General features: G+C 41.1%; 1 protein-coding gene across 7 annotated transcripts in view; it reads left to right on the top strand.

The window, feature by feature from the left end:
• The window catches only part of rxraa (retinoid X receptor, alpha a), a 100,494-nt gene extending 76,508 nt beyond the window's left edge, over positions 1-23,986 (top strand). For 2 of the 7 annotated variants that reach the window (XM_060890468.1, XM_060890472.1), the window contains 8 exons: positions 4,838-4,997; positions 5,099-5,278; positions 7,895-8,079; positions 14,068-14,197; positions 15,062-15,194; positions 16,190-16,281; positions 18,425-18,530; positions 19,124-23,986. In XM_060890468.1, the coding sequence (XP_060746451.1) occupies positions 4,838-4,997; positions 5,099-5,278; positions 7,895-8,079; positions 14,068-14,197; positions 15,062-15,194; positions 16,190-16,281; positions 18,425-18,530; positions 19,124-19,271 (1,134 nt within the window). In that variant the 3' untranslated portion in view covers positions 19,272-23,986. The remainder of the gene's footprint in view (positions 1-4,837; positions 4,998-5,098; positions 5,279-7,894; positions 8,080-14,067; positions 14,198-15,061; positions 15,195-16,189; positions 16,282-18,424; positions 18,531-19,123) is intronic. The other 5 variants (XM_060890469.1, XM_060890473.1, XM_060890471.1 and 2 more) reach the window with 3 other exon arrangements.
• Positions 23,987-24,050: the final 64 nt, after the last annotated feature.

The raw sequence follows: 24,050 nt of genomic DNA on the forward strand, positions 1-24,050 counted from the left end.
CGGTTTCCTCCCCCGGTCCAAAGACATGCATGGTAGGTTGATTGGCATCTCTGGAAAAATTGTCCGTAGTGTGTGATTGTGTGAGTGAATGAGAGTGTGTGTGTATGCCTTGCGATGGGTTGGCACTCCGTCCAGGGTGTATCCTGCCTTGCTGCCCGTGACCCGAGGTAGTTCGGATAAGCGGTAGAAAATGAGTGAGAGAGTGAGAGTGAGTGAGTAAATCACTAGATCAGACTGATGCTCCACAACTTCTAACTATAACCCGTCAAACATGTACGTTGAGAGTGTGGAGAGTGTGGAGAGTGTGGAGAGTGTGCAAAGCTTCACTTCAACAAACGTAAAATAAAAAGATTTTGATGGGTTTCGGATCTTTTTTCAGTCTCTGCATAATTTTATATTTGTTATTTCATAGAGCTAATGGATTCATTGTTATTCTGAAATCGAGAGAGGGGAAATCCATCTCTGAGTGAGTGTGTCCAAGCTTTTGACTGGCAGTGTTAAATACCGTCGTGTCAAATAAAAAACACGTGCGCACGGTAATATTTTGTGCTTTCAGATTTGGTAAAGAGTCTCAGTGAGAGAAGAATGTCGACCAAGTTTGGAGACGTTGTTGAAGGATTTTAGTCTACTTTTCCCTGCAGAGCATTATAGACTCGTTTATATTCTTTAGTTCAGACCGCGAGAGACCGAGAGCATCGTTACAGAACGTCCCACAGACACTACGGTGTTGATTTGAATCAATGTTTACAGTCATTCTCTCATAGAGAGTTAGATGTATAGCTGAAGCTTTTTGGCAAGACGATATTTGGAATAAAATATCCTGGTACTTTGTCGTCATGGATCTTCCAAAGAGTCTCTGAATTACTAGCTCTAAAACAGCCCCAAAGCATCAGTGACAAGCCTGACGTGTTTTATAGTGTTTACAGGGACTTTTAAAACAGACCCTTTTATTTTTCCTCAACACACCTGATTGTATGTGTTTGTGGTGAAAAGATTTTATTTTGGACTCAAGTGAAAAAAAAAAAACTGAACCAATTTAAATCGTAAAATTATCGACGTACAATGATGTGTGCAAGTTATCCAAGCAGTTACAGATACTACGGCTACAGGAAGGACAATATATAAACAATAGAATTTATTAAGGATGATAATTTGCTTCTGTTCGTGTCTGTGTACCTGCCGTATGTTTTTTAAATGAAGGCATTTATTTTACACAGCATTTTTAGTAGCTTTAGTAACTTTAATAACTGTTTAGTGTATTAGTTAAATAACCATGGATAAGCTTTACTTTAGGGGGAGTACGGTGGCTTAGTGGTTAGCACGTTTGCCTCACACCTCCAGGGTTGGGGGTTCGATTCCCGCCTCCGCCTTGTGTGTGTGGAGTTTGCATGTTCTCCCCGTGCCTCGGGGGTTTCCCTAGGGTACTCCGGTTTCCTCCCCCGGTCCAAAGACATGCATGGTAGGTTGATTGGCATCTCTGGAAAATTGTCCGTAGTGTGTGACTGCATGAGTGAATGAGAGTGTGTGTGTGCCCTGTGATGGGTTGGCACTCCGTCCAGGGTGTATCCTGCCTTGATGCCCGATAACGCCTGAGATAGGCACAGGCTCCCCGTGACCCGAGGTAGTTCGGATAAGTGGTAGAAAATGAGTGAGTGAGTGAGTGAGTGAGTGAGTGAGTGAGTGAGTGAGTGAGTGAGTGAGTGAGTGAGTGAGTGAGTGAGTGAGTGAGTGAGTGAGTGAGTGAGTGAGTGAGTGCTTTATTTTATACAATAGGTTTTAATGAAGGGTGCCAATAATTATGAAACACACAAATAGCAGACCAAAAGCAGACCTAAATGAACGAAGATAAATATTAGATGAAAGCCAAAATGATGGATCATCAAAACAGGAAGTGGGAAACCAATGATAATGAACATTTACACAAACCAGTTTGAGACATTGTGCACATGAGACAATGTTAAAGTGAAGTTCAAGAATATAAACAGTCGAATTATATTTTGTGCAGGTTTTTTTTTACTTAAACCGACAAGCAGCGTACGAATCTTACTGACTGCTAAGTTTCTTTTCCTACACTAAATGTCTTTATTGTTGTCTGTTTGGAGCTACTGTCGATGAGGTGAATCTTGTTTGTTGTCATGTTTTGGTGGCGTGTCTCGTCTGTGGGTGTCCTCTGGCCATCAGACGCCACGCAGCCGTCTCTACCACTCACGTCAACACGTAGGTCGAGCGTTAACCGTGAAGCGACGCTGGTCTTTTCTTTCCCAAGCTGTCTTGCCCCTCTCGCCGTTAGCACCTTCACACGTTAGCGCTGTTGGTTACACGTCTTTTTTATGTGTTCGTAATTAGAAACACTTTTCAAAGGCTTTCAAACTTTTTTCAAATGTTTTTGACTTCGTATCAATGGCTCAGGAAACAAGTTAGGGACAAGCAAGAAAAGCAGACATGTTGACATGTTGTGGAATGGTCAGACAAAGTATTGGTGATCATGGAATGGTCAGACAAAGTATTGTCTAGTGATCATGATGTTGGATCAAAAAAATCTATCCGTGGACAAGAGCCTGAAGAGCAGTTGACGAAACTACCCCTAAATATGTCTGTCTGTGAGCACTTGTCTGTGGAAGAGGGCTGATAGTTTGTCATGCTGCCTTGTTGTTGTGTGTAAAGAGTTGGTGGGCCGGTGTCTTAAGTCTTCCCTGTCATAGATATGTTATGATGGGGACAACTGGTTGGTGGGTGGCATTTTTTCAGGTGATTAAATTAGTTAGAAATGGGGGGCTTGTGGGATTAGGGTTAGGCAGCCTGGTTCACACATTTGCCTCAAACTTCTAGGGTTGGGGGTTCAATTCTTTCCTTCGCCCTGTGTTGGGAGTTTGCATGTTCTCCCCTTGCTTCCAGAGTTTCCTTTAAGTACTCCAGTGTTCTCAGCCGGTCCAAACACGTGCATTTGAATCTCCGAATCATCCGTAGTGTGTGAATAGGTGTAGTGGGTGTACTACAGTGTGAGCTTGTGAGCTTGTCCAGGGTGTCCTGTGACTTGTGCCCTGAGTTCCCTGTGATAGACTCCAGGTAACCCGGGCGATGCGGTTCAGAAAATGGATAGATGGATAGATGGATGGATGGATGTTTATCAAGATATGTCAAACAATGTCTAATGAATAAAGTGCTTTCAGTAATACATCATTCTGAAGCTTGATTTGTATCTTTCAGTGAATTATCAGTTCCCATCATGTACAGACATCCAAACACGTTTCCTTGCTCACTCTGGATACGACTCTTTGTGAATATGTAAGTCAGATCAGTCGGCTTGTTCAGGCCAGACAGCCAAAGCCCCGGAGTGAGAGCATCTCACATATTTTGCTTGTTTTCTGTTGTGGATTTTGTGACGTCAGTGTTCACGATGGCGTTTATAACACATCACATTTCAGTGTTGTTTTTGTTTGAAGTAAATGTTGGATAAGGAAAAAAAAGGAAAAGAATAAAGAAAGAAAAGAAAGACATTATTAATGTGCTGTGAGTGCTAGAAATGTTTGGGTGGTGATGATCAGTGATTGGAATATGATGAATTGGTGTTGATTGTAGCGTAGACCTCCCTCACGCACTCGTATAAATCCATGCGGAACGCCGTAGGGCTCATTTCAGGATATTCATGTATGAACAAATCTCCCTCTGTGTCTGGATGAGTTCACCCCAGCACATTTTTTGGCTCGGGTGTATTTTCGCAAGAAAAAAAGAAACACAAGACTGTCTTTATTCCACTGTCCTGTTCAATATTTTATTGCAGCTATCCTGGCATAGAATATTTGCGCTGGCAGTGTTGAATGAGAATAAATGAGGCTCAGGACACATCCTGCAATGACTGCCTCCCTAGAAAGAGAGAGACAGAGTGTGGATAGTGGTGATGGTGGGAGATGAACAGAGAAGGCATATGAGCTTGAAAGCATGGGCCCGTCCCAACCGCATCTGCTTTAATCACATGAGAATCTCCATGTGTCTTTCCAAAACTCAATCAAAGGCCAACATTCACAGGCTGCATTGTTTCATTACGATGGAATAGAAAGCAGGTTTATTTTAGCTAGCAATGTGACTAGTGTCCAGACTTTTTAAACAATGGATGGGAAAGAGGGATGAAGAATAATTTTAAATTAAGGTATGGCTCCAACTTATTAATTCTGTGTCCTTCAGTTATGTGTGACGTCACACCGTGCACCGTTTTGGCTGCCATATTGAGGACTAAATAGGGCACTATGACAATGTTGTTGAGTCTGTGTTTGATTAAGAAGATCTGTTTTCATTTATTCTGATGAGCAATTGTCCAAATCTACTTGTCGGATGTCTACATACTGTACGATACATCTTCAACAAGCCCGGAAGGCGTCACGGTTGTGCAAGCATGGACCCTGACCCAGATTACCCATCAGCCCTATGGTGATGTCACATGTCCACAATGTTCTATGTTACCCATAATCATCACCCTTGCTTAAGTCCTAGCTTGTGTATGTTACTGTATATTGTCAAGATTTTGTCACTGTTAGTTGATTTCAGCAGAAGTAGGAGTAGAAGTTAGAAGCAGAAGTAGAAGTAGAAGCAGAAGTAGAAGTTAGTGACCGTCTTCAGCTTGTTCTGGGGTTTCTCTAGAATGGGGGTATAGAAGCCTTTATTATCACCACATATACATTACAGCACAGTGGAACGCTTTTCTTCACATATCCCAACTGAGGAGGTTCTATCAAGGTATAACTCCTTAATAAAGTTGAGGAGCCTTGGCTGTTCGTAGAACCCTTGAAAACCCCTTGTGTGAGTGTATCTAAACAGGTTTGTGTTGTTTTTGTGCATATATATGTTACAGTTGAACTCGCCTATGAACTCCGTCAGCAGCTCAGAAGACATCAAGCCACCGGTGGGCATTAACGGCATGATGAAGGTGCCAGCGCAGTCCTCGGGGACCCCTCTGTCTCTCACCAAACACATATGCGCTATCTGCGGAGATCGCTCATCTGGTATACGCATGTAGCAACACGTTAATAAATTGCTAAATAGCACCCAGAGCATTTTTTCATTTTGCATCTTGCGTGTTTTGGCGGATATTTTGTCTCCTTAGGTAAACACTACGGCGTCTACAGCTGCGAAGGCTGCAAGGGGTTCTTTAAGAGAACAGTACGGAAGGACCTGACCTACACCTGCAGAGACAACAAGGACTGTGTGATCGACAAGCGCCAACGAAACCGCTGCCAATACTGTCGCTATCAGAAATGCCTGGCAATGGGCATGAAGAGAGAAGGTACAGCAGATTACAGAGAGGAAGCATAGCGCTCATCCTCTTTATATTCCAATACAAGGTTTAGACTACTAAATATCCCTACTCTACCGTATGCCGCAGTGATTGCTATGGTTACAGATTGTTATATTTAGTGTAGTGTGTTGCAGCAAATCGGGCGTTCACTGCTAGCTGAAATCCACTGGAAACGTGCAAGTTGATGCATGGCAGCGATTAAACATTCAATGACCTTGGACGCTGACGAGCACAGACTGTTAATTAGTGCGTCGATAGACATGCGGCCTTCTGATTTAGCAAGTGTGATACCTGAGCGAGACGATACATTAGGCTTGTGTTACTGTGATAAGCAACCATAGTGGACTCTGGTGGTTGTTGTTGGTTATCCTTGCCTTAAAAATGCGGACTGCCCTTTTTAGTGCCCTCTGCTGATTGTCACATGAATTGCAGTCAGTGTTCTCCAGTGTGTTTTGTATTTTAAAAAAAAACTCATTTTAGGGCCCGAAAATGTACACAGTAGTCTGAAGAAATTTAATTCATTCTAAAAAGATAATACAAGATCTCAGACTCCCTGTCTTTGAAACGAAATGACTTTTAAACCGAGCTGGGGGTATAATAGAGGCTGGTTTGGGTAGGAGCAATGGTGTTTTGAAGAAAAAAAAAACCCTACATGATTGAACCAGCATTTATTCTCTTGCCTATCCAAATCAGATTCAAAGCAAGAGAGCAAATAGGATCGCAGTCAGGCGAGTACAAGGGAAGAGACAAAAAAGAGAGGAATATCATTTACTCCTATGTAGGAGGACATTAGCACTTTTAGTATGTTAGTCACACTCCTTCCCGAGAGGACGGCATGGAAGACTTCGTCAGAGCTGGGTTTACTTCCAAAAGCTTTACTTGTTCCTTTTTGGTAATGCCTTTTGACAGGAGTGTATCATGTTCTAATCCAAGAGCTCTTCTCCTGTTCAGATAATGAAGCTGCTCTCATAGCTTTGTCTATACAAGTATCCTGCTGACAAAACAGAGCTGTTCAGAGTGAATATCATGCAGGTTCATGCAGGCTGGATGGATTGGTTTATCTGGTCTCCTAGTACGGACATCTAGCGAAACCTTTCTGTAAAACTGTATCAGGCTGAATTGTTCTAGCAGAGACATGAGTATGAGAAGGTCCAAGGGTGTGTCTAGCTTAAGGATTGGTTGAACATAGCCGGAAGAGTAAAGCTTGGTGTTCTTTTGAGTGATCTACCAAAACCTTCTTTACATTAGATTCCACTACAGTAGAATAGACATCAAGTACACTATAGCAATCGACGTTATAGAAATGCATATGCGCAATGGGCCTTCCTTGACCCGAGTGCACCCCTTCTGTAGTTCGGTTTGCTCGAACAGCCCATAATACCTTCTCTCATAGCCCAAGGCAAGGGAAGAGCAGGGCCTCGCCAACCCGAAAAGGGCTGAGTAAAACTGCAGGAAAACAGGATTAAATGAATTTATGTTCTCCTCCTTCTCCGAAGGAAATAAAGCTAACGTGATTTCAGGCCACCTCACCTCTCACTGACTCCACGAGAAGTATTCTACCCTTGGGCTGACCTCCAGAAGTAGACAGCAGTTTCTGTAAAGTGGGGCCCCCTTTTTCCCCCCCTGCCCCAAGGGCCCCTTCTCCAAGCCACTACTGTGATTCAGCAGCGAGGAAATAGCACAGGATAAAAGAAAACCTAGAATATGTGTGGGTTTCCACATATGTGCAGAATGGTGCGGAACAGGGGCCGTGTCAGGAGAAGGGTTTTTTTTTAATGAAAAGACTATCACACTTACTGAAACAGAAAGAAATTCCCGGAACCGTTTGAGGCCACAGTTAGACAGAGTGTCTGCTCAGCACTCTAACCACTTTCTGTTGGTGCTCTCGAGCTCATGAAATGCTCAATCCGGTAAACTAAACTCTGTGGCCACATTACAAACAAAGCCCTCCACTGTGCCTTAATCCCTCGGTTTGTTTCCAACGACTGTATGAAAGTGTGAATCAGAAGTGAATCCACAATATCACTCACTATATGCTGCTTAAAATTCTTCAGCCTAGTGAAGCCAAGCCAGGGGGTCTGTGATCTGTTAGAGATTTGTAGATGTGCCAACATCTACAATGATTCTTTTGGATTTTGACCCCTTACTACAGCAATAAGGGAAATAAATAAATTTCACTGAAAGGGAAAGGATGCAGAACAATGAACGACAGAATTTACTTCCCATATTTACTTTTGCTTTGCTCCATGTGAGTTTATCAGGTGAACTTTGACTTCTGAATAAATAAACCTCAGTACCGAGTACCAGTAGAAAACGAGGACAAGCCGTCGGTACTTGGTTGGTAAAAGCACAGGGTGGAATAAGCCAAATGTTTTCGTTTTGGTGCTTTAACTCATTTCTGTGGGGGGAAATGTTTGGAACAAAAAGCCCTCGTTCCTCATGTTTATTATATTAACATGCATATTAACCTAGCAGTTTACTTTATTACTGAGTTAATAAAGTAAACTTGTCCTGCCACGGTTTTGTATATGTATTCTATCAATATATGGAAACTGTTGCATTGTTAATGTTGACAATGTAATCAGCAATACTGAGTGGACCCAGTTTTTTTGCATACAGCCGTTCAGGAGGAGCGGCAGCGAGCCAAGGATCGAAATGAGAATGAGGTCGAGTCAAGCAGCAGCGCCAACGAGGACATGCCTGTGGAGAAGATCCTAGAGGCCGAACTCGCCGTCGAGCCCAAGACCGAGACGTACATCGAGACCAACCTGGGCATGCCGTCCAATTCGGTTAGTAAGCAGCTTTTGTTGCCTTGGTCCAAATACAATCTTCTCTGAAAGCCACCTCAAAATGTATAAAAACATTTGTATTGAAAGTCTTTCTGAGGGAATATATAAGGGCATTATGAATGCAAATGGAAACGGGGTAACGGGGCAGATTCTGTATGGTTCAGAGACGTTTGTTTCTAATTCGCATTTTCACTGGATCTGGATTTATTGAAGATGATAAATGTGTATATTTTGTCTACTGATATTACGTGATTTCATCACTTCGGAAAAAACTTCTTCAGCTTCCTAAAACTTCCTACTTCAGCTTTGTTTTGTCTTGATTCTGGTGTAAGTTTATTTTCGTCTGAATATTTTGTCTGGAAATGTTTTTGTTTGTCATGTTTGTCATGTCATGTTTTTTTTTTCTGTCACACCAATGAATGCTTTAGAAATTTCCCAGGTTAATAAAAGACAGACAAAACATTTAGATAACAATAAATATGTTTACTTTATGAAAAAAATACACGGTTACAGAGTTATGAAGTTAATATCGGTCGAGCAGGTGAAAGGAGGATGAGGCTGGGATAATATCGTTAGAGTGTTTCTGTACTAGACTTAAATGGAGACACGGTTGAACGCACAGATTAGTTTTAGTCAATCGTAAGGTTTTTGGAGGTTCTGAGCTAAAATATCTTTATCCCACAGATGACAAATGGACATGGTGAGCAGACCAGACACGTCAGTGTACAGTTTGTGGTTCTTCAAGGCGCCACACGCCTGAAAAAATATTCAGATATGGTGGGAAAGTGTAAAGGGATATTTGTAATATCTCATCTTCCCATTCTTGACTCCCACTCGCTTAGCTCAATCTATGGAGCCTGGTTATGACCTCTTTTCTTTTTTTCTGTGTGAGGAATTGAGTTTATCCTGTTGATCAGCATGTCATACTTCCAAGAAACCTTAAATTGAGGTCTGAGCGTTCTCAAGTAACCGCAGTATAAATCACAGATCTGGATGCTGTTCTGGTAATATCCAGCTGTCACCCAGATATATTGTTTCTCCTAGACGTTCTTTCATTTAGGTAAATCTTATAATATTGAATATCTGCCTTGCCTTTGGAGTTACTTGTTACGTGAGCTCCACAGGGTGCTGGTTAGCTTATTTTATCGATTTCCAACAGCTGCCCTGTGACATTAGAGGGTTCACTGGATTCGTGTGTTATAATGTATTAAATCGGTCATTTTATTTTCAAATAACTGAACAGAATATATGCCACCGTTTTGATGAATTCTCCATTCTGATTGGTCAGAACGTGTTGATTAATTTTCTGTAACAGCAGTTTTGCCGACTGTAATACAGATGAAAGGTTTAGATTATATGCTTATTCAAATATGTTGTTTCTCTAGTAAAATATTATTTCTGTTATTGATTATATTCTGTTATTGCTTAGTGGTTAGCACGTTCGCCTCACACCTCCAGGGTCGGGGTTCGATTCCCACCTCCGCCTTGTGTGTGTGGAGTTTGCATGTTCTCCCCGTGCCTCGGGGGTTTCCTCCGGGTACTCCGGTTTCCTCCCCCGGTCCAAAGACATGCATGGTAGCTTGATTGGCATCTCTGGAAAATTGTCTGTAGTGTGTGATTGCGTGAGTGAATGAGAGTGTGTGTTTGTGTGTGCGCCCTGCGATGGGTTGGCACTCCGTCCAGGGTGTATCGATGACGCCTGAGATAGCACAGGCACAGGCTCCCCGTGACCCGAGGTAGTTCGGATAAGCGGTAGAAAATGAGTGAGAGAGAGAGAGAGTGAGTTTCTATAGTAACAGCTGGTATGTTGAATGCATACATACATTTAAAAAAATGTTTTGGAATGAGTCTCCAGTGTCAAATTTGAGCTAAATTTGTTCTAGTAAGTTCTCTGCCATCTGTCTTTAGACAGAGAACTTTGTATTTTCCACTTTTTCAATAACATGAAAAGTTGCATTTTTTGGCATCAAGTAAAAAAACAAACAAAAAAACAAAGATGATGTTTAAGGAACTTTAGAGATTTAAGATTATTACAATCTTTCTGAGATTCCACAACATGTAATATATCAAAATTAAATATCCATTGGTAGCAGTTACTCAGCTTCGACTCAGGATACATTACAGACTTTTGGTGATTCTTTTCAAAAACGATGCTTCCTGAGGAATTTAATAGCTAACCAGTCACAGACAGGACAACGTCTCTGTGGTTTAAGGTTCTGTTTAGGTTGAGTTTTCACCCTTGGAGTTTTGTAGCTATAATGTGACATCGAAAACATGTTGATGATGATGATCTCCAAGAGCCGACATCTCGAAGATTTCAGAATCTGCACAGAATCAACATTTTTCTGCCTTCTTTCATACAGATATGCACAAAAAAATGGGTGTTTTTTTTTTCCCGAGATGATGTAGACAGCAGCGCTTAGTGAGAGAGTCTGTGTGCCTCTTTAGGGATTGTCCTGAATGCGAAGGCAGTGGTTATGTGAGTAAATGGGGTTTATTTTTGGAGTATGAGAATGCATGAGCAATAGCGTGTGACATTGGGGAAATGCGGATGGAGGTGAACTGCCTCTGGGGAAGCTGACACTAGAAAGCACTCCATCACAGTCTCGTTGGTGAAGACACACTCTCACTAGAAATAGAGCTGCAGCATGGAGTCATATTTGGCTCCTTTATGCGACGGATTTGTTTATCTCTGGTAGAGATGAAGGATCGTGAAATAGAAGAATGTCAGAAAACAACGAACCACGACAGCATGAGCTATTTTAGATGAGCTGGGATGTCTATTCCCGTGTGGTATCTGTTCTCTTGACAAGCAGTTTCAAATAAAACGTTGACTCATTATTCCTACCTCACTTGTTTGCACTCTTCCTCACTTGTGAACCCTTTTTTGTGAGCTACTGTCCTGTGCACTAATTAATCACAAGTCCTCTTCTGCAAATGCACCCAATCACTGGGGTTGGGCTGAGCTGAAGGAACTGAGTTTAGCTCACGGTGACCTAGATCAGGAGTTAAACATGCGTTATTAACATGCCTCCATTCAGACAAGGAAGAAATTTCAGTGTGTTCTATGCTTACGTCCTTCTAGTCTCTGTTCAGCTCAGTCTTTCTCTCAGGACCGGATTGTTGTGCCACATTTCCTTTTTTCAGTCTGTTACAATACAATACATTTATTACTTATTCACGGTATTGCAAATCGGGTTAACCGGATGCTCAGGATGATTTCTTTGGGACACAGTATTGATTTTAATAAAGGGGTCCAAGCACTTGCATTTAAATTCATTCATTCATTCATTCATTCATTTTCTACCGCTTATCCGAACTACCTCGGGTCACGGGGAGCCTGTGCCTATCTCAGGCGTCATCAGGCATCAAGGCAGGATACACACTGGACGGAGTGCCAACCCATCGCAGGGCACACACACTCTCATTCACTCACACACTCACACACTACGGACAATTTTTTCCAGAGATGCCAATCAACCTACCATGCATGTCTTTGGCCCGGGGGAGGAAACCGGAGTACCCGGAGGAAACCCCCGAGGCATGGGGACAACATGCAAACTCCACACACACAAAGCGGAGGTGGGAATCGAACCCCCTTTTAAATCCAAAAAAAAAAAGGAGATAAAAATGCAGAACGATGAACTGCAACTGCAATGTAATTTAACATTCGTTGACTAGTAACAGCTCATGATCAGGGTTGTATAACGTATTTCTTTTTTAGTATTCATATTTCATCGTGTCAACTCATCAATTAAAGGAGCAGTGTGTAATTTTCTTAAAGCTTTTACATGCTCACAAGACGGTCCAAAGAAATTGAAAAGAAAAATGTCTTCCTTTTCTATACCTTGTATACCTAAATCTCTAAATTTGTTTAATATTTTTATTTATTTTTTGTTAACGGATTTCAGCTTTAATGATCATTTTGCTTTTATACATAAATATTAAGCTGTAAGTGGTTGCAAGATATCAGGTTGATTTTTTTTCCCAGTATACGGATAATACAGTTAAAGCCGTCTTGCGTGACTGAGACACATCATCCAGGCCATTCGGTGCGATGTCTTTAGCTGTATGCCCATCTGTCTGGCCTTGCTCTGTGAGAGAAAGTGAGAGAAACGGGGTCAGAGTAAACACTGCTCACACAACCATGCATCATTCATAAAGCATGACTGTGTTTAACTGGAACTGTAGGAGCTGTATTCTTCATGGAGCTCCTCTTCATGGAGCTGCTCAGTTCATATCGTTCTTACTGCTTTGTGAATGAATTATCTGATGATTTATACTTGTAAAAAAAAAAAAAACTCGAGGAGACGTGTCCACGGCCATGATCTCACAACCTGATGTTTTTTCACAGCGGAGTTGTGGTTCGCTCTGTCTGACAGTTTGGTATTTTTGGTATTTTGTGTTTGATCGTCAGCCTCCAGAGCTTGTTTTTTTATAACAGCGAGTGAGTATTTGAAGATTACGGCTCATAGAAGGAAAAAAGTATTGGCAGGAGCTTTGGCCTAAAACCAGACTGTAGGCTGGAGTGCTGAAAGAGGCCTAGAGCATCGGTGTATTGATTCCCAGTATTGTTCTAAGGTTTAAGAAATGTTTTTATCCCGATTTACTGTTTTCTTTGGAAAGTGGGAGTCTTGTGGGGGATGGGGGGGGTGTTTGCTTGAGAAAGTGATTTGTAAAAAAAATTCAATCTTATAAAATGCACTGTTTTTATCAGAAATATGTGTAACTATTTTTGAGGGAAAAAAAACATTTTATATAAATTCTTTGTAAGCGGCAAGATTGGAACGACCAATCAGAATGAGGCTTGTAGTTTTTTATGGGTTATGTAAAAACTCCTAAAAAAAAAAAAAAAATCAGGCATCTGTAATCCATTTTTTAAATGATCTTGTGTATCAAATTACGGCGTCATCAGGCATCAAGGCAGGATACACCCTGGACGGAGTGCCAACCCATCTCAGGGCACACACACACTCTCATTCACTCACACAATCACACACTACGGACAATTTTCCAGAGATGCCAATCAACCTACCATGCATGTCTTTGGACCGGTGGAGGGAACCGGAGTACCCAGAGGAAACCCCTGAGGCACGGGGAGAACATGCAAACTCCACACACACAAGGCGGAGGCGGGAATCGAACCCCCAACCCTGGAGGTGTGAGGCGAACGTGCTAACCACTAAGCCACCGTGCCCCCCGTATCAAATTAATTTATTTAATAAAATTAATCTATTAAATTGTCACATTCTCAGGCATACACGCCTCTCATGATGTTCTTCACTTTTCCGATCTCGTTCTCACACGCTCTCATTCTTATATCTAGGAGAAATCTCCTTCTCACCAAATACCTAGAGTGAAGCTTCCATTATAGTTTGTTATATGACTCATCTTTGGCCCAACTACAGGGAATGCACAGGGATGCCAATATTTATGGTTTCAACATGATATTAATGGTTTTTTGGGGGGGTTTGCTCCAGTGATGTGTGAGACAGCTTCTTATTCTCTACGATTTTCTTCAAGCGATATTAACATGTCAGAGTCAGTGTTGATAAAAAATCATCACACTGAATGAAGCTTTTCCTGCTGCAGCTGCTACGACAACCCTTTCAGCGAGAACGTGCCGAGGGCCTTTCTGTCCGGCCGAGCTTCCTGCAGGAAATGCTTGCTTGGACGCAGTGGGTTTTTTAACGCTGCCTCTCTGCAGGTATTTCCTGAGAGACTCGGGGAAGATGCATTGTTGTTTTCGCCTTCCTGTATGGAAGGGATTACTCATCAGCCCTCAAGCTTCACATACACACACATGAAGAACTGTCAGAAAAGCCCTTATGCTCTGCTAACCACTGCAATCTGCACACATACGTACAAACAAACCCAAGTCCACCATCTTTATTAAAGATGAAGCACACAGCCTAGGCCTCGAGCGTAGGTGTACAGTAGGAGACATCCATGAGCATGTAGATCACTCGTGCTTGTGTCTCTCCACAGCCCAATGATCCAGTCACTAACATCTGCCAGGCAGCAGACAAGCAGCTCTTTACCCTGGTGGAATGGGCCAAGAGGATCCCACACTTTTCTGAACTGCCCCTGGACGATCAAGTCATCCTGCTGAGAGCAGGCAAGAGCACTTACACTTTTACACACACACACACACATTTTAGCATGCTTGGTCGTGATAACATACACACAGATCTTGTCAATAAGGGCTTTGGGGATTTGTTATACCAGCAGTATTCAAGTGTAACCCTTATTAAAGATTTAATTTATTATTACATATAGACTTTTATTAGATATATTATTCACTATTTATTATGAAATCTATCATTTATTATTTATACCTCTAGATACATAAAAATCCTCTTATTTGTCCAAATGATATCAGAATTCTGAAGGTTTTAAGAAACACCATAAATGCTTTCTTAAATCAATATTATATATTAGTAATATCAATTTGCACAAATGTATTTATTTATTTATTTGTTTATTTAAATGACAGGAAACTGGTTGAAACTCTCAAACCCTTTCAGAGAAGGTTCATGGTTGGATAACTTCCTTTCCATTTCCACCTCCAGGTTTCATTCCGTTTGAAAATGAAATTTGTCTATAAAGTGTTTCGATCGTTTGGATCATTACAGTGTATAGCATTTTATATTTTTTATATATATATATATATATATATATATATATATATATATATATATATATATATATCAAGTATTCAGGAAACATGTTCAGCCTTCAAGGCTATAAATCCGGTATAACTCATTAAAAAGTAAATACACACTTTACTGTTGATGCACTGATTTGCTATCACTTGCTGAACTCGGGGTTACCGAGACCTTCCCAACTTTTCCATTAGGACCTGACTGTATTGGAAGGTTGGGAGGTCTGGTGGTGATGGTGCACAGATTCACATACAACATCTTCACATACATCATATATATATATATTATTTTGCTTTCCCCTTTTTTATTTTCTCCAGGCTGGAACGAGCTGCTCATTGCATCGTTCTCGCACCGCTCCATAGCCGTAAAAGACGGCATTCTGCTAGCCACAGGGCTCCACGTGCACAGGAACAGCGCCCACAGCGCCGGCGTCGGAGCCATCTTCGACAGGTCAGAGTTTTTTAGACCTTTAAATGATCTCAAACAAATACACCAAAAAATAGAAAAAGAAATTGGTAAATATTCCACTGTACGATCAGGAGACATTTTGGTTGTTCCTTTTTAATGAGGTTTGGTTAAAAATGCCAGCACCCAGGTATGATTTTACCGAGTTTGAACACGAGGGCAGAAGAAAGCACCTTGGTATTTTCTCCAGCAATCTCCAGAAAGACAAGGGCAGAAAGCAGGAGCTCTTTTATTGATTAACATCAGTATTCATTAAAGATTCACATATGCGGGTGGCACAGGTCATGCAGAAATAACAAGCTGCTCAGACAGAAAGTGCTCAAGGAAATCCATTTGTGTGTCATTTGTGCTGAAAGTCGAGGCAGCGGCGCAGCTGAGCCACTTCGCCTCTGTGCTGTGCTCTTTAAATGCCTGGACTGACCTTCTCATGCAGTTCATAAGAACCTTCATGACAAGAAGAAACACTCTGCGTCAATGTTACCTTCTGTTTCTTTGCATCTTCACATGATAAAGGAAGTAAATAGAAGTGGCTGATATTGAAGGAATAATACACTTGGGTAGTTTGCAAATATAATATAAAATAATCAGTGATGGACTGCTGCCTTTTATTGCTGCCTGTGTGTTTTATTCCTCTTATATCTTATACACAACTTGCCTAATTTTAGAGTTATTTTATTATTATATATAGATTGAAGCATTGTAATTATTATTGGTTTAGAAAACGCAAGGTCAGGTAAAGCTTTCCTCTGTCATCGTGATGTTTGTCATGAGCTACATCTCAAACACAAAACTGAGTTCACCTTCAAAGTTACAACTTTACCTCAGAAATCTTCATCTTTTTTTTTTTTTTGACCGATCTTCTAGAAAAAATTCAACACCTATTATATTCCAACCAATCAGAATCAAGAATTCGAGAATGCCGTGCCGTAACGACTGTGAGGCTTTAAACACAGTGTGTCCTTTTTCTTTTTTTAACACAGAGTGCTCACAGAGTTGGTGTCAAAGATGAGGGACATGCAGATGGATAAAACAGAGCTGGGCTGCCTACGAGCCATAGTGCTGTTTAACCCAGGTAGCGTTCATGAACCTCTTGTTTTTCCTCTCTCAGTCTCCCGTCCTTGACCTTTTATTGTTCTTCCTTCTTTTGTATCTTTCCTTTATTTTATGCTAATACAATAACAGTCACTGAATGTTGGACATTTTGCTTACGTTATCTTCTCATGGGCTTCTGTTTACGTTTTGTGTTTGTAGAACTATTTGCCCCACCTGATACTTTTCCCTGTTCCCCACCTCTGCACCCCTGTTCCTCCATTAATTACCTCCCCTATGTATACCTGCAGGGTGTGTGGGTGTGTGGTGGTGGCTGGGGGGTTAGTAGATGGATGCATAGTAGTGGGGTGGGGATGGGGGTGGCCTTACATACACCTTGAGGAGTCAAATAAACATCCGTTAGATGACTCGACAGACCCGAAACGTCCACGGATTTCATGTCAACCTGTAACATATTCCACAATTTCAGGCCTTTGTGCAGCAGAAACGTTAAGAAGTAAGAAGCTCATTTTCTGCTGTCATCGTGATCGTTTACTGTAAAAAGTTACTGTATATGAGAGAGTTTCTACAGAGTATAAATTCGCCCTCTGTATACTATATACTATACTGTTCCTTGTCCCTGGATGAGTACGAACGTTGGGACCTTGGATCTGTTTACCTGAATTATCTATCTTTAATATGAAAGTATAATAAATTAAAATAATTTAATATACATAAATAATCAAACATTAAGTATGACCGCTTTGTGTTTAAAGCTTTGATCTAAAAGCTAATTAAAGCTACACCTCCTGTACCTTCACGTAGTAAATATCCCTTTAACAGTATCAGAACAATACAGGTTAGTACATTTATCTGAGGTGAATCCATTAGATACCGAGGTCCAGTTAAACGAGACTTGGCTCAACAGACCCTGCTTTTTTCCCCGCAGATGGCCGAGCGTGTCTCTTTGTGCTTTGTGCCTCTGCTTGTCCTATTTAAAGGGAGTTACAGAATTACTGCTCCCATTCTCCTAATTACGAGCTCTCCGAGGAGCACCCCATGGAGATTAACCGAGGTGTGAACACAGGCCAAAGAACAAGCACAGAAGAAAGAAGGAATTAACGACAAGAACGTCTTTTTAGAACAAGCTCAATGAAATAAAACTCTACTGAAATGCATGCATTAGATGACCAATGATAAATAATGTCAGGTTCATGTACAGATGTACCTCTGATTGTTAGGAAGAAACTGTTGGTGGTGTAAAGCACTGAAGTTTCTGAAAAACAATTGAATTTACTTCATTCAGATGCACACAGCTGGGGGCATGGTGGCTTAGCGGTTAGCACGTTCGCCTCACACCTCCAGGGTTGGGGGTTCGATTCCTGCCTCCGCCTTGTGTGGAGTTTGCATGTTCTCCCCGTGCCTCGGGGGTTTCCTCCGGGTACTCCGGTTTCCTCCCCCGGTCCAAAGACATGCATGGTAGGTTGATTGGCATCTCTGGAAAATTGTCCGTAGTGTGTGATTGTGTGAGTGAATGAGAGTGTGTGTGTGCCCTGTGATGGGTTGGCACTCCATCCAGGGTGTATCCTGCCTTGATGCCCAATGACGCCTGAGATGACTGAGAAAATGAATGAAAAGATGCATACAGCAGTCGAGTAATGTTAACGCCATTCGTTTTGTTTTTCCAACACGATTCGAACGTGTATTTTCAAAACCCTGAATAAAACTTGAACACGTGAGCTGAGACCCAAACCCACGACAGTGGGGTTGTGCGATAACCAGATTCCAGCTGAGTAACGATTTGACGATGTAATTGTTTTCTGTTACGACATTGATGGACACAATTCTGATGAAAAACGTGTTTAAATTAAGTTCTGTATAAGAAATGAAATGATTTATTATTGTTTATTTTCATTCTGATGATTACATATTCTTTCCTGGTACAGACTGTGTGTTTGCCAGTAATTTTTATAAAATCTAACTTTACATTAGCAAAAAAAGTGCACACTCTTAGCATCCTTTCTGTGTTAATGAACACATTTCCTAGCCTTCAGTCTCTTTCCTTCATAAACAAAAAAAACTTTTTCCGCTATGCTAGAAATGCTATATCGATTCATTAGATTTGACATGTTTTGACAGACCACTGTACAGAAAAAGTTAACAAAAATGTTCTTTTTCACGTCTAGACTCCAAAGGACTGTCAAACCCCAGTGAGGTGGAGGCTCTAAGAGAGAAAGTTTATGCCTCTCTGGAGGCGTACTGCAAGCAGAAGTACCCTGATCAACCCGGGAGGTACGGTACCAACTTACTTACCCTTTGAGTACGCGAGGGAAAAAACGGCCACTTACACTCGAACAAACAAATAGCTAAAATAAGAGAACTTTTACGCACACAACCAGCAGGAAAATTTACATATCTGCATTTTCCCAGATGGATTTTATGCCGTTTTGTTGTGTCCATGTTCGTGTCTTTATCATGTCACGAACACTCCACATATGAAAGTAGCTTTTAATTGCATCAAATCTAAAAGCGATAACAATCTATAAAAGCTGTATATAAAAATATATGAAGCAAGCTTTGTGTTTGTCACAAGATTTTTTTTTCCTGTCGGCTCAGCGAGAGTTCTCGGACATGCTTCCGATTTTCCTTCTAATTAAAAGCTTAGATTAAATAAATATTGGCCCAGCTGTTTAAGCAGGTCTGTTATTAAGTGCATTGCTCTGCTCTGTTCCTGGAAGTCTTTATAACATCAGCGATAAGTGTGTTAAGTGTCCAGACTATTTATCTGTGCAGTGTAGATAGCGAAACTTCAGTTGTCAGTTGTGCTGCGTAGTGTAATTGTATCTAATTGTGTGTGTGTGTGTGTGTGTGTGTGTGTGTAACAGGTTTGCGAAGCTGTTGCTGCGGCTGCCTGCGCTGCGTTCTATTGGCCTCAAGTGTCTCGAACACTTGTTCTTCTTCAAGCTCATCGGGGACACGCCCATCGACACCTTCCTCATGGAGATGCTGGAAGCACCCCATCAAATGACGTAAACATATCAAAGAGGAAGAGGAAAAGAGGAAGCTAGCCCCTCCTCCTTAACTTAACAAGACTGATCATGTGACGTTACACACAGGAGAGGGGATCAGTGTCTCGTAACGCGCCCCAAAGGGCCTCTTTTTTTTATACCTTGTATAAAGATATAAATAAAATATTAATAATTGTGAGTGGGACTCAAAGGCAACAAACAATACAGGACATGATGATAACATGATGAACCATAAGTTCGTGTTTGGTTAAATGTAAAAAGAAAAAAAAAAAAGAAAGGAAAAAACACAACATGAGTTCTTAAGACAGAAGGATTGCTGGAAGTGTCAGGGGACCGTGAAGCTGGTCTGGAGAACGACAGGACCGAGGCCGTGGAGATGATCTTGACTACAGGAGAAGGAAAGCGAAGGACGAGCTTCACGGCAAGGCTTCAACAGCCTCAACAACAACCGGCTTCAGGCGTCTAAAGAGAAGCGCACTCAGAGATGGAGTATTGGACGTCGACGTAATCATGACGACGACGATGAGGATGAAAACGGCGAGCTTTTAGAGCAGGAGAATCAAGCACTATGTAAAAACTGGGAAACATTTATGGCTTTGAGTGAAAACTCTTGGATTATTGAATGCTTGGCTGTTACTGACTTTCTGTTCTTCAGCAGACTGATAAACAATACCGTCCCACTGTTTCAACCGTATCTCGTGAGGGGACAGGAAGCAAAAAACATGTTGGTTGTAGTGACTCCGCTCACAACTCTGCTTGACTTTTCACTGTGTCTCGGTTCCCGTCCGGACGTACACGGATATTTTTGATCACGTAGTTTTTGCCTTCTTTGTGTTTTAACCTCCTGTCCACACAAAAGATACACGTTGGGTCACTGGATATAAAGCTTCAAAATTTCACGCTTTCATGTGGATCTGAAACACACCGTGAGATTGTGCTGCTTGTTGAGCACGTGTTGCTGACCAGATTTACCTGTTCGGGCTATAATTTCAAATATGATGATATGACGTGATGATAATATAATTTCAGATATTTGCATTTCACCTAGGAAGGCACAGTGGCTTAGTTGTTAGCACGTTTGCCTCACACCTCCAGGGTCGGGGTTCAATTCCCGCCTCCGCCTTGTGTGTGTGGAGTTTGCATGTTCTCCCCGTGCCTCGGGGTTTCCTCTGGGTACTCCGGTTTCCTCCCCCGGTCCAAAGACATGCATGGTAGGTTAATTGGCATCTCTGGAAAATTGTCCGTAGTGTGTGATTGCGTGAGTGAATGAGAGTGTGTGTGTGCCCTGCGATGGGTTGGCACTCCGTCCAGGGTGTATCCTGCCTTGATGCCCGATGACACCTGAGATAGGCACAGGCTCCCCGTGACCCGAGGTAGTTCGGATAAGCGGTAGAAAATGAATGAATGAATGAATGCATTTCACCTTCTCTAATGTTCTTTCTGAGGCGATTGTCATAACATTTTTGACATATTATGGCTACCTACAGGGTTTGTGTGGTCATGTGAGACATGAGGACGGAAAGATTTTCGAAAACACTGTCTGGACAAACATTCTTTCGAGAACACGGTGTGAGCAGAGATACATATTCAAAAACAATGTTGGTGCAAACTAATTTTTGTTCAAAAATACTGAAACTACCGAAACAATCGTTTGTGTGGACAGATTATTATTTTTTTTTTAACAGAGGGATAAAAACTACGTTTTCAAAAACCATCCATGTACATATGGGCAGGGCCTCTCAAAGAAGTCCAGTCACTAAAGCAGGTCTTTTGCGGTACATGAGTTCACATCCCTCATAGTCAAACCCAGGTTTGGGACGACGCATCACTCGTACACAACGTTACTGCCACACTCAGTATTCATTTCTGTTTCACAACATGTAATTACCTCTTTCACTCCTCAGTCGTTGGTCCCTGAAACCCTTACTCTCGACGAAAACGCCTCACAGTTGACGCAGCTGACCTTATGAGGATGTTCTTGTTTGTTAGCACTTAACCTTGTATTCTGAGCCTTAGCTGGTTAATGGGCTCTTGAAGGGAACAGGGGCCAATGACCCTCCACAACCTGCACTTCTCTGGGCAAAACAAGTGTCGTTTAAGATTGTTTTGAGTCTGAAATTTCCTGAGCTTTGTAATGTTCCTATATTCTCCATCTTTAATTCTTTTTTTTTTCCCCCCCTAACGCTGCTGCTGCTGCTGCTGAACTATGCATCTTAGCATTATTTCCAAAGACTGCCCATGGTGAGGTCGCTATTTTTTTTTTTCATTTCAAAGTCTTTACAGCACACCAAACCAACCCTGAGCCTCAGTCTAACTTTTATTCCGAGGTTAAGAGGGGAGCAGGACCAGGGTTTGGTGACCCGGTGCTAATGTGTATGCATACAGAACTCCTTTATTTGCAGTGAGGAAATGAGAAAGCTGTGAGAGACTTCCCCCTAGTGGACGACATGCAGCACTGCAGAATTACTTGAAGGATTTCATTTGGGGGGAAAATGGCACTTTTTCAAAGTATATCTTTCCTTCAGCTGGACAAAGGGGTGGAGAACATCAGTGCATGATTTATTGATCAGTTAATAGAATTAACTGAGATTTATTAGCAGATAAATGATCCTCTTTTGAACGGGGAACTGTTTTTCTTGCTAGATTTTAGTAGCCAGCAATGAAAAGAGGCTTGAACACAGGAAACAGGATTTCTGAGGGGAAAAGTTGCAAAAAAATTCATTAATTAATTAGAAAAATGATCCACTGAACCAAAATTTGAATCAGTTAATCAAGTAAACAATTATAAATGACTTCTAATTTGTCCTTTAGTTTTTGCACTGTAGCTAAGATGCTAATCTAGTTGACAAGAAATGGCACCCAATATCTTTTCCTCAGAAAATGTTATTTGCACATTTACGGATGTGCTTAGGACATATTTTACTTTATTAGTGTATCAGAAAAAAAAAAAGAACAAGAACAGTACATTAATATGTAGATGAATTGTGCCACATTGCCGGCTAATTTTTTTGTCTCGTCTGACTCCTTTTTGACAATCCAGAAGAAAATAGATATGGAAATAAACCAAGTCAACAAAGTCTTATGTTATTTACCACCTGAATGTAATGTTTTACACAAGAACACGTCAGGTGACAGGCGATACACGTGTAAACGTCATTCTTTAGCTGTGTGAAGAGTTCAGCATGTGCTTCTGAAAAAAGAAAGGATTTTGGGTGCTTTAGCAATAGTAGCTTTGTAGCGCCGGTGCAAAACTAAAGAATCTTCAGACACTAAACATGTCTTTCTAAATCATGTCTCTTTTTTTTTTCCTTAAACCAGAGAAACCAACCTAAATCAGATTACTCCTTAACATCTGCTGAAAAACTGTCCGTTATTCAGATTTGTGGATAAAACCCAGAAGCACCTTCAGTCTTATATTTGGGAAATGGACGACTTTTTTTTTTTTTTTTTTTAACGTGATCAGGTCTTAAGGGAAGGATTGTCACACCACAGGGATCCTGAAGCCATATACAGATTTGTGAAATCAGTAAGAACAAAGACAAGCTCTCCTGCAGCGTACACAAGTCCTCTGAACTAAAAGATCGACATCGTAAATGCTTTATATATACCGTAAAGCTATATTTTGTCTATATGTACATGTGTATATATTTAGAAATTTAAATATATAGAGATTTAACAAAAATCCTTTCCTTAAATGTTTTCAATGTTTCAATGTTAGCAAGGAGAGAGAGAGAGAGAAGGAGAGAGAGATAGAGAGAGAGAGAGAGAGAGAGAGAGAGAGAGAGAGAGAGAGAGAGAGAAAGTGCTTCAGTAACATCTACTAAATAAAAACAGGACTAATTGCACTGTGTAATGTTCAGAAAGGTTCTACGAGTGTTTATATATAAATATAAAAATTGCTGAAGTACTAGCAGGTCTGAGCGCTAACACCTGATCACGCACCAGCTCCTTCACTGTTTTACAATCACAATCATCCTTATGAGACCTCAAGAACTGCGACGATGAAGCCAAAAAAAAAAAAAAAAAATCTACCGTGAGGCAAAGACGAAGCTCAGCTGTGTGTATATACAACGTGGCAATCCTCAAAAAACGGGTTTTTCAGGTGCATTTTTTAAAACCTGAATCTTTTCAGCTATCAATTAGTGATAATCAGGAAAGCCTTTGATTATGATTATGATTACGATTACGTAATGTAATGAAATGAAATACGCATTGTGATCCGAATCGACTCCATGAGTTCTGAAATAAAGGAGATTGAAAAAATTCTAATCGCCTGACGAGCATGATCTTTTGACCGTAACACAATCACTTGTTTAGTTGCTACAAAAGAAGAGACATCTAAAAAGATCTATTTTTGTACAATTGTAATTTTATCTCTTGCTTACTGTAAGTCTCTTCATGCCGCCCTTCATACCTCCTTTCGTGGGCGTTTGTATACGTCGTGTAAACGTTGATTTGATATGCGAAAGAGTGGAAAAACTCAGATCTATATAAAAGTCGGGGACAGGAAAGGAGAAGTCTCCGGTGAAACCCCTTTGCAGCTTTTGCCTGTACTTTCTTTTTTTGTTGTTGTTGTTGTTGTTTTCTTTTTTCATCCGTCACTGAGTGTCAGGATCCTCTGCCTATTTTTTTTGTCTGTTTTTAAGATGTTATTTGTGCTTTGTTCGTTGTTGTTCTTTCATGAGAATAGGAAAAAAATTAAAGTTTAAAATGATGAAACTTGGCATTCGTTTATTTATTGACTTACTGTAATATTCTGTTTGAATGGGTTTGTATATAGTAT

Source organism: Tachysurus vachellii, chromosome 17 (genome assembly GCF_030014155.1).
Source record: "Tachysurus vachellii isolate PV-2020 chromosome 17, HZAU_Pvac_v1, whole genome shotgun sequence".
In the NCBI taxonomy this organism is placed as follows: Eukaryota; Metazoa; Chordata; class Actinopteri; order Siluriformes; family Bagridae; genus Tachysurus; species Tachysurus vachellii.